The sequence below is a fragment of the Eretmochelys imbricata genome, chromosome 1 (genome assembly GCF_965152235.1).
Source record: "Eretmochelys imbricata isolate rEreImb1 chromosome 1, rEreImb1.hap1, whole genome shotgun sequence".
Taxonomy (NCBI): Eukaryota; Metazoa; Chordata; order Testudines; family Cheloniidae; genus Eretmochelys; species Eretmochelys imbricata.
Window position 1 is genome coordinate 217,026,283 of NC_135572.1, and position 9,089 is coordinate 217,035,371.

General features: G+C 44.0%; 1 protein-coding gene across 1 annotated transcript; it reads left to right on the top strand.

Annotated features, from left to right (window-relative positions):
• Positions 1–1,327: 1,327 nt before the first annotated feature.
• On the top strand, positions 1,328–7,870 carry LOC144268735 (killer cell lectin-like receptor subfamily F member 1). The gene is made up of 6 exons (XM_077823917.1): positions 1,328–1,397; positions 2,696–2,791; positions 3,510–3,653; positions 4,931–5,082; positions 5,188–5,294; positions 7,388–7,870. Exons 1-6 carry the CDS (start codon positions 1,328–1,330, stop codon positions 7,515–7,517), a joined length of 699 nt encoding a protein of 232 aa, XP_077680043.1. The 3' UTR covers positions 7,518–7,870.
• Positions 7,871–9,089: the final 1,219 nt, after the last annotated feature.

The following is a 9,089-nucleotide window of genomic DNA, read 5'->3' on the forward strand; positions in this document are numbered from 1 at the left end:
CATGCTTAGGGTCTAACTGATCACCATATTTGGGGTCAGGAAGGAATTTTCCACCTGATCAGATTGGCAGAGACCTGGAGAAGGGGTTTCACCTTCCTCTGCACCATGTGGCATGGGTCATGTGCTGGTTTGAACTAGAGTAAATGGTAGATTTTCTGTAACTTGAAGTCTTTACATCATGATTTGAGGACCTCAGTAACTCAGCCAGAGGTTATGGGCCTATTGCAGGAGTGGGTGCGTGGTGGCCTGTGATGTGCAGGAGGTCAGACTAGATGGTTATGATGGTCCCATCTAGCTTTAAAGTCTGAGACCCAGAAATGGAGCAGAGTCCAACTGAACACCCAGCAGGAGTCACAGGATATGGGGCCACTGGGATAAATCCAGCAAGAATATCCCTGTTTGGACTTTCCTGGAGCCATGTACAAGTACACACACACACACACACTTGACATACTATTGGACAACAGACATATCCATATGCAGGATGTGACAGGGATCATGTGGCATATGAACAAGGACATTGCTGGGATCAATCTCCCACCTCTGCTGCTGCCATATGCATAGAGCAGTCCAGGAGGGCCTGTCCCAGGACATGGAATCAGTAGCATAGGTGTCCATATCACAAAGATGCAGGTATAACCCTGAGACTGTATGTTCCCAGTGCACAGGGCCCAATCCTTCCCGCACCCCCCAGTGGCCATAACTGCAGTTTGGGATTTCATATCCTATGGCACAGTTTTGGCCTCTCTTGGAGTCAGACTGGGGATGACTCAGGAAATTTCAACCCTCATGCAAATTTCATCCCTGCCTGGGGAGAACATCCATTCTGACTGGCTGCCTTCCCCACAGTTTAACTCAGGCTCTTGTTGTGCCTGACGCACTTCCTGCTGTGACTCTAGGGGAAGGTCAGAGATATGCACAGTAGGAACAAGGCAACATATTTACGAAATCATCTTTTTGGCCCCAATTTAGCAAAGAACTCAAGCACATGTGAATTATCACATCCCTTTTCAGCAAAACTCTTCAGCACATCCTTCATTTTAAGCAGATACATAATCCTATGGAGATTCAATGAGACTATTCACATGCTTGCTAGTATGAACTCAGCCTGAGGAGGTGAATAGTGAATTAAACCAGCCATGACTGTGGCTGGTAGGAGGCACCTATGATCCTGAAGCGAGGCAGTAGTCACAAGGAAATGATCATAGCCAATCTGCTGTGTAGTTTCCCCTAGAAGTTCTCAAGAGACCTGCCCCTGCTCCCTTCCTGTATGTACTTGCCGTCTGTAGTTGCCTGGCAGTAAAGCTCATACTCTAGGGACCTAGAGATGGAGGATAAGGCTGGTTGTGGTTACACAATCCCACAATTCAAAGAAAGGAAACAAAGCTCCTACACAGGTAGGATTAAGACACGTGTATGTTTGATATAAAATACAGATATGGAGCTTATTTCCTGTGCTGTCTCTCTCCTCTCTTATCTTTCTCTGCACAGAATCAGACTTTCCACTCTGGGTAGGAGATACAAGTGAGAGCAAGATTTGGCTCTATCTTAATAAAAGTTTGGTTTAGTGTTACTAGATGCCGATGCATTAGAAGCCACAGGTGAGGCACTCCTCTGTCTGATTCTGATCTCACCAGCATAATCCAGGAGTAATTTCACTGAAGCCAGTTTAGATACACTGCTGCAAGTGAGATTACTGTCGGATGTCAAATCTCAAGCTGCTGAATATGAAATTCAAAGGGAAATATAGATCCTAGTGGAAATAGCTTTGTTTTTTTTTAATAGACTCCTAGGGGACAAGTTCAATTTCAAGTGTAAAGAAAATATTTCTGTGCAGCACCAGTATTATCTAAACTATTCTTGGTGTTTGCTTCTATACCTTGGATCTGTATAAAGTTGAGAGAGAAGACATAGGTCCAGATCCTCAAAGGTATTTAGGTGCCTAACTCCAACTAAAAGCAATGGGAGATAGGCACTTAAATACACTTGGAGATCTGGGCCATACAGTCTAATAAGAGCCTGAGTCTCAGCTGATATCAATCAAAGTAGCTTCAATGTCAGCTCCACTAACTTACACCAGCTGAAGATCTGGCATAGTGAATTAATCCTCACAACACTTCCGGAAAGCAGAAAATATTAAATGATTTGCCCAAGGTCATACATGAAGCCTGTGGCAGCAACATGAATAGAATTCCCATCTCCCAAACCCCTGTCCAACATCTTAGCTACAAGATCATCCTTCTTCTCCAGTCAGTTATCCCCTAACTTTTTTCTCAAAGTGGTATGTGATCTTGAACTTCCACCTTGCCAGTTCATCAGTGTAGGGAAGAAAAGTGCTAGTCTTCTCACGCTGCAAAACAACATAGTTTCTTACAAGACAGTACCATACTTCCAGTGGACCTGGGCAGAAAGGCACATAATTCAACATCTTCTTTGAAGGACGCCACCCCAACCCACAATCTGCTTGTTGCTTAACAAAAAATTTTACTCTGTCTTCTCTGAACAGCAGCACCTCTGTACTGTATCAGGGTTCAAAAGGGACCTTTTAGCCTAGCTTGTAGACTCCTTTTTACCAATGGGCACCTCTCACCTCTATTCAGATCTAAACTACCCAGCTACTGACACTTATTGGAACAGAGCTAACGTACAGCAGCTTCTCTCTGCTAAAACCAACTCTTTCATTTCTTATTGCCAGGTCCCTGCTCTCAGCAGCCAGGCTGGTGCATTGTTGCTCTAATTCTAGGGACTAAGGCACTGCTGCAAGGAGTTGCAATCGTCTTAGCTCTGCAAGGTGAGTGACACTGCCCAAATGGCACAGTCAATAAGTGTGAGTTCTGTACTGTATTGCCATTGGCATTTTGGGTTTGTGATGGGCAATTTCAGATGAGTGATTAATCTGATATCACTTTGATCTGAGGTTGAGAAGGGTGAAGGTCAACTCCAAAAGGTGTATTCGTTCTATGGACCTGATTCTCCTCTCCCATACCTTGCTGTAAATCAGGAATAAGTCCAGTGAAGTCAGTGGAGTTTCACAGGTATAGTGAGAAGAATCATATTGTCAATATCTAGTTTTTTCCCAGTGACCATACTCTGCATAATAAAATGGTGCGGAGCTAGCCTGTCCCCTCCAGGCCTCATCTACCAACATTTTATCTGTCTACTTATAAGAACATAGGACTGGATGGGACCTCCTGGGTCATCGAGTCCAGTCCCCTTGCTATCACAGGCAATGCATGCTCCCATTACAGTAGTATACAAGTGCCTCACTAACAATAATGAATGAATCCTCACCACCACCTGTCAGGTAAGGGAAGTAGCATTACCCCTATTTTACAGACAGAGAATATAAACACCTCATCTAAAGTCACAATGGAAGGCTGAGGGAGAGCTGGGAACCCAGATCTCTTACGTCCTAGCCCAGTACCTTAGCTGCAAAACCATCTTTCCCCTCATTTTATGTAACCAAAGTCCCTATTAACCATCAATTTATCTCCTTTTTTGTGTGTAAGCCTTGAGGGAGTGTTGTGAAAAGGCTGTGAAGACAGAGGCATCACTAAGGCATAACACAAACCACACTTCAATGGAAGATACCCATGGAGCTCACTCCTTGGTACTGAGCAGACTGAAAGAGAATCTGTGTGGAAATAAACAGGGTGAGGAGATAAAATATTTCTGCAAGAAGATGTTTGTTTGTCATATCTCTGGGTCCCATCATGCTCCAGTTGAAGTTAATAGCAAGACTCCCTTTGATTTCAGTGGGAGCAGGGGCAGGCAACGTAGTAGAAGGCTGCTCACTATGCGGAAGGTATGCTTACACTGCCCCGGGAGCAGTGTAATCCTAATATTCAGCCTACGGCCACATCCACATTGTAAATTAAGGGAGAGCACAAAACTGATCAAATGCAGGTTTCTACTGGTGGTGAACCCGAACGAGCAGTAATTTCTATGAATCTGGCAAGGAAAAGTCCTTTAAGTGCATATATTACAGTGGTGTGCATTTATTTTTATTTTAAAAGGGTAAATGGTACCTACATTTGATGCAGTTCTCAAACACGTGGAAAAGCTGCCAGTCTACTGTGGGCCTTGGTGTTCCAGTGGCTGAACGCCTCTGGTCTTTCAAGTATGTAGCTTTATTGAGACAGACCAGTGAAAGGCAATACAATACTAAGAGGTTTTTTTGCAGGTAAAATCAGGCCCACAAAAATTGTGCCTGCATTTTTTTGTGCCCATAGTTAGCTGAGCACAAAAATCCAAACAAAAATGTAGTTGCAGCTCAGTTATTTATGCCTCTAAATTGTTGGATTTGCCACCGTAGCTGTGGGTGCAAAAACTTAGGTGCATTTTTTCTGGGTACTACAAAACCGGAAAGCTGTCCTTTAATACCAAGGTATAAGGCAAGTTTCATTCAAGGATCTCAAAGGGTTTAACAAATATTACCTAAGCCTCACGACACCTCTACAAGACAGCATAAGTATTGTTATAATAATTTTACAGATGGGTAAACGAAGTCATAGATCAATAGGCTCAAATTTCAAGACTCTCCACTAATTTTGGGAGCCCAGCTTGAGACATTGTCGACCTGAATTTCAGAGGTTCTAAGTAGCCACAACTCCATCTGAAGTGAATGTGTGCTGTGGATACTAAGCACCTCTGAAAAGCAGCCCCTAAAAGCCTCAGGCTGGGCACCAGAAGTGTTGAAAATGAGGGCCTAGGTGACTTCCCCAAGGTTATAGCAAGTTACGAGCAGAGTTCAGATCAGCATCTAGTTATCCTGATACTCAGTTTCCTTTCGTAACTACAGAACAGCAAAGCTTTGTATTGTTTGTGTGAAAAGCCTATAATATTGAGAATTTTCACAGGTATAAACTTTAAAAAATGTACTGATGTAAAGCATCGTAAAAGGACCAAAAATATATGAATGCCCTTGCAGGAGCAGAGTGTGAGCTCTGCCCCCCTGAGTGGCTGCTGCACAGCGGAAGGTGTTACTACTTCTCAGAGGAGAAGAAAATCTGGCAGGCCAGCAAAGATTATTGTGCAACCAGGAAATCCAGCCTCCTGATTTTTGAAAGTGAGGCAGAAATGGTGAGTACTGAAGTATTGCCCTATTCTTCAGAGGAGCAAAACAGACACCACACTCCTGGATTTCAGCAAGAGACTTACATATTCAGGTTATCATCTCACCCACAGGGATTTTTCAGTACCCAATATGAAGATGCTAGTTTTCGCTGGATTGGATTAAATTTCAAAGAAGGAGGATGGATGTGGCTTGATGACCCCAAATTACAAGGATACAGGTCAGTGTTGTTTTTCTTCTTGAAGTTAAATTAGTTCTAAAGCAATTGGTTTGCCCAGCCCTAGTGCACAATTTGCTGCTCCCATTGCGTCATTCCCTTTACCCTGATACCTCAGCCTAAGAAGGCTCTTGAGTGCTGAGGCAGGCTGAGCTTCATATACGTTTGCTTGAAAAGTACCAAAATCCTACAGAGCTGCTACTCACTTTTCCCTGGTCACGTTGTGTATCTCAGGTAGAAAGAGCACTACATGTCCTCCATTAGCCTTTTGATACATTCTTTTCAGTCAGAATTATCCTCTGATTCAAACTAAACCCTACTGATTTTTCCCACTCCACATTGCTGCCTCCCTCAGATTTCCCCTCACTCTCACACTCACTTTTCCATCCCCCCACTAATGCCTCCCCACACTTACACTTACCCCATTTACCATCTGCCACTGACCAGCAGCCTTCTAACTCTTTTCTCACGACTGTAACACTCACTCACTCACAGTATCGCCAACCCCAAATGTTCAAAAATCATGAGTTAGACTCACCAAATATCATGAGATTGGCTTTAAAATCATGAGATTATGTACAAATAATAGATGTGGTGTGATTTTTATTTGCCTTCTGCTTTTTGAGCCTGCAGGGTGCTCTGGAGTCACATTTTGAAGCTTTCTCCGGAGCCCTCTTTTACCATTACCCCTGCCATTTTCTGCTTCTTTCCGGTACTCAACTTCACAGTTCACATACCCAGCTACAATCCCACTCACCCACTGTCTCTATTCTCTTCTTCTCTGTAAAACGTTTCTCAGTAAAACATTAAATCTCTCTCTCACTTTTCCTCTTTTCTGTAAAATCTGTTCATGCTTTATTTGAAGGATGTGGTATAACTGTGTATGTATTGAGCTGCAGCTAACATAACAAAGTGGTGAGAAGGCATGACAAGATTATAGGAAACTGGGTTACAGCAGCGCAGACAAACTTCTGGCGCTCTAGTAGGAGCAAGGGTTGGTTTGTGGGCAGAGATATCACCAGTGTGTGTGTGGCAGGAAAGCAGAAGAAGCCTTAATACTCGTGGTGGGAAATGTTCCTGGTCTTGCTGGTCCTTGCTGAGAGCAAATGGAGACTTTCAAGGGGCACTGTTGTATCTTAAAATGAAAAGGAGTACTTGTGGCACCTTAGAGACTAACCAATTTATTTGAGCATGAGCTTTCGTGAGCTACAGCTCACTTCATCGGTTGCATACTGTGGAAACTGCAGAAGACATTATATACACAGAGACCATGAAACAATACCTCCTCCCACCCCACTGTCCTGCTGGTAATAGCTTATCTAAAGTGATCATCAAGTTGGGCCATTTCCAGCACAAATCCAGGTTTTCTCACCCCCCCCACCCCCCTCCAAAAACCACACACACAAACTCGCTCTCCTGCTGGTAATAGCTCATCCAAAGCGACCACTCTCCCTACAATGTGTATGATAATCAAGGTGGGCCATTTCCAGCACAAATACAGGTTTTCTTAAACTCTGTTTTGACTGACCTTTGCTAAAGGAATCCTAGGCACTTACCTTGCTCCAGGCAGTGTTTCTGTGATTTGCTCACTCTGGCTGAAACTTCCTTGTTTCCTCTGCAATTGGCAGCAGCTTCTTTCCATCCTGAAGGAATGAAAATATCAGTGTTTGGTCAAAATATGATTGGTTTTGATTTTTCATTGAAAACTCAAAATTTTGTGTGTGTGTGTTTAGGGTAGGATTCTGTCCAGCTTTAGTCAGTAGGCGGGTGCAGTTGCAACCCCTGTTGCTTACTATTTGCATTCCTGGTATCCATTTAGATATGGGGAGATGTGCTCTAACTGTACCAAAGCACTAAATCAAAACCTATCTCAAAAACTTACTGCTTCCTTCAACCAGCTTAAAAGTTAGCTAGAGATGATCCAAAATCAGAACTCTGTATCCAAACACACCTGAGCTTTGACGGTTTGGAGAAAATGGAACCCAGATCTGAAAATTCCCGATTTTGGGTTTGGTCTTGTAAATCCAAAAGCATAATGGGGTATCCTCAACCCATTTCAGAAGTTATTAGCTCACCTTTGAGATTTTTCCCCCCAGTTTTACCATGAAAGACAGAAAAGGTGGAGGGGGCTGTGCTGCTTTCAAGAAGCAGGAGATTCATGCGGATAGCTGTCATTCATCATACAAGTGGATCTGTAAGAAAAAGGCAACTCTGCTGGATTTCTGAAACATTGCAGGAGGACTGGCTGCATACGCAAGCCTTGTCACACTATATGTTCAAATGGATTGCTTCCCAATAGAGGGCACTTGTGACATTCTGTACTCCAAAGCAACATCCTAGCACCCCATATTCACCATGGTGATATAATTATAAGTTTTGCACAAAGTATGCCTTGTAAGGTATCATTCTAAAAGTCTTGATGTGTTGAACATTTATATCCTGTTGGATTGTATGTGCTGTCATATAGGAATTTAGAGAACTTTTCTTTCAGAAAGTGCTTGATGAGAGAAGAAAAGGAGTACTTGTGGCACCTTAGAGACTAACAAATTTATTTGAGCATAAGCTTTCGTGAGCTACAGCTCACTTCATTGGATGCAATTTGTTAGTCTCTAAGGTGCCACAAGTACTCCTTTTCTTTTTGCGAATACAGACTAACACGGCTGCTACTCTGAAACTTGATGAGAGAAGAAAGTACATGTAGAGGAAGGAATAAAGCCTGAATGTTGCACTGTCTTGGCTCTCTCTCTTTGTATGCTGGACCACTGAATGCTGAGTCATTAATGAACTGGTTCCTTTATGTCCACATACCACATGGCTTGTAACCATTGCAGTTGTGTGCCACCCTTGCCAGTGGCCTAGCCTGGCACATATCTGTAATCCACTTACCACAGCTTTATTCAGTGCAGATGGGACCCTAATTGTTCCTGTTTAACCCAGTTTGGCTGCTTCTTCTTCCTCCCAGTTCTCTGTGCAACGGAACATCCCAGAGTGCACTGTGCTCCAGCTACTCTCTTCCAGTGCTTCTCAAACTTTTTTTTTCACAGACCACTTGAAAATTTCTAAGGGTCTCCGTGGACCACTTAATGATCCTTCCAAATGTTGTTTGTACCGTTAGCTAACTATTGTAAAGCTCTTTGGATAAAAGCGCTATATAAAAAAAACCTTAATACTAATGAATGTTTTCTTGTTCTACAAATAAAAGCACACAACTCATATTGTAATATCAGTAGTTTTACCTTTCTAATGCAATGGATGTGCCCTCTCTCCCCCGCCGCAGCAGTCCCCAAGCTGTGGCTGGGAAGGAGGTGGGGGTCTCTCCCTCTCTCCCCCGCCGCAGCAGCCCCTGAGCTGGGGCTGGGAAGGAGTGTGGTCTCTCCCCCGCCACAGCAGCCACAGAGCTGAGGCTAGGAAAGGAGGACCATTTCTCCCCACCAGCCACAGCCGTGGAGCTGGGGAAAGTCACCTCTTTCTCTGGCCATTGCAGCCCCACAAATCCCAAATTCCCCCCACCCCCTCTTCCCCTCCCACCTACCCCCTATTCCCCACAAGGCCACCGCCTCACCTTACATGTGCATCTTCTCCAGGGTCCAGACACCTAATTAGTGCATCCACGCTGGCCCTTCACTCTCTCGTGTGCGGCTGCCCAGGCACACACCTTAGAGGGAACTATCCGCGGACCCGTGAATGCAGCTGGGGGATCACTGGTGATCCGCAGACCACAGTTTGAGAACCTCTGCTCTATTATATACTGCCTCAGCATATGACACTGACTGGATTTTCCCGAAATGCCCTCTTACA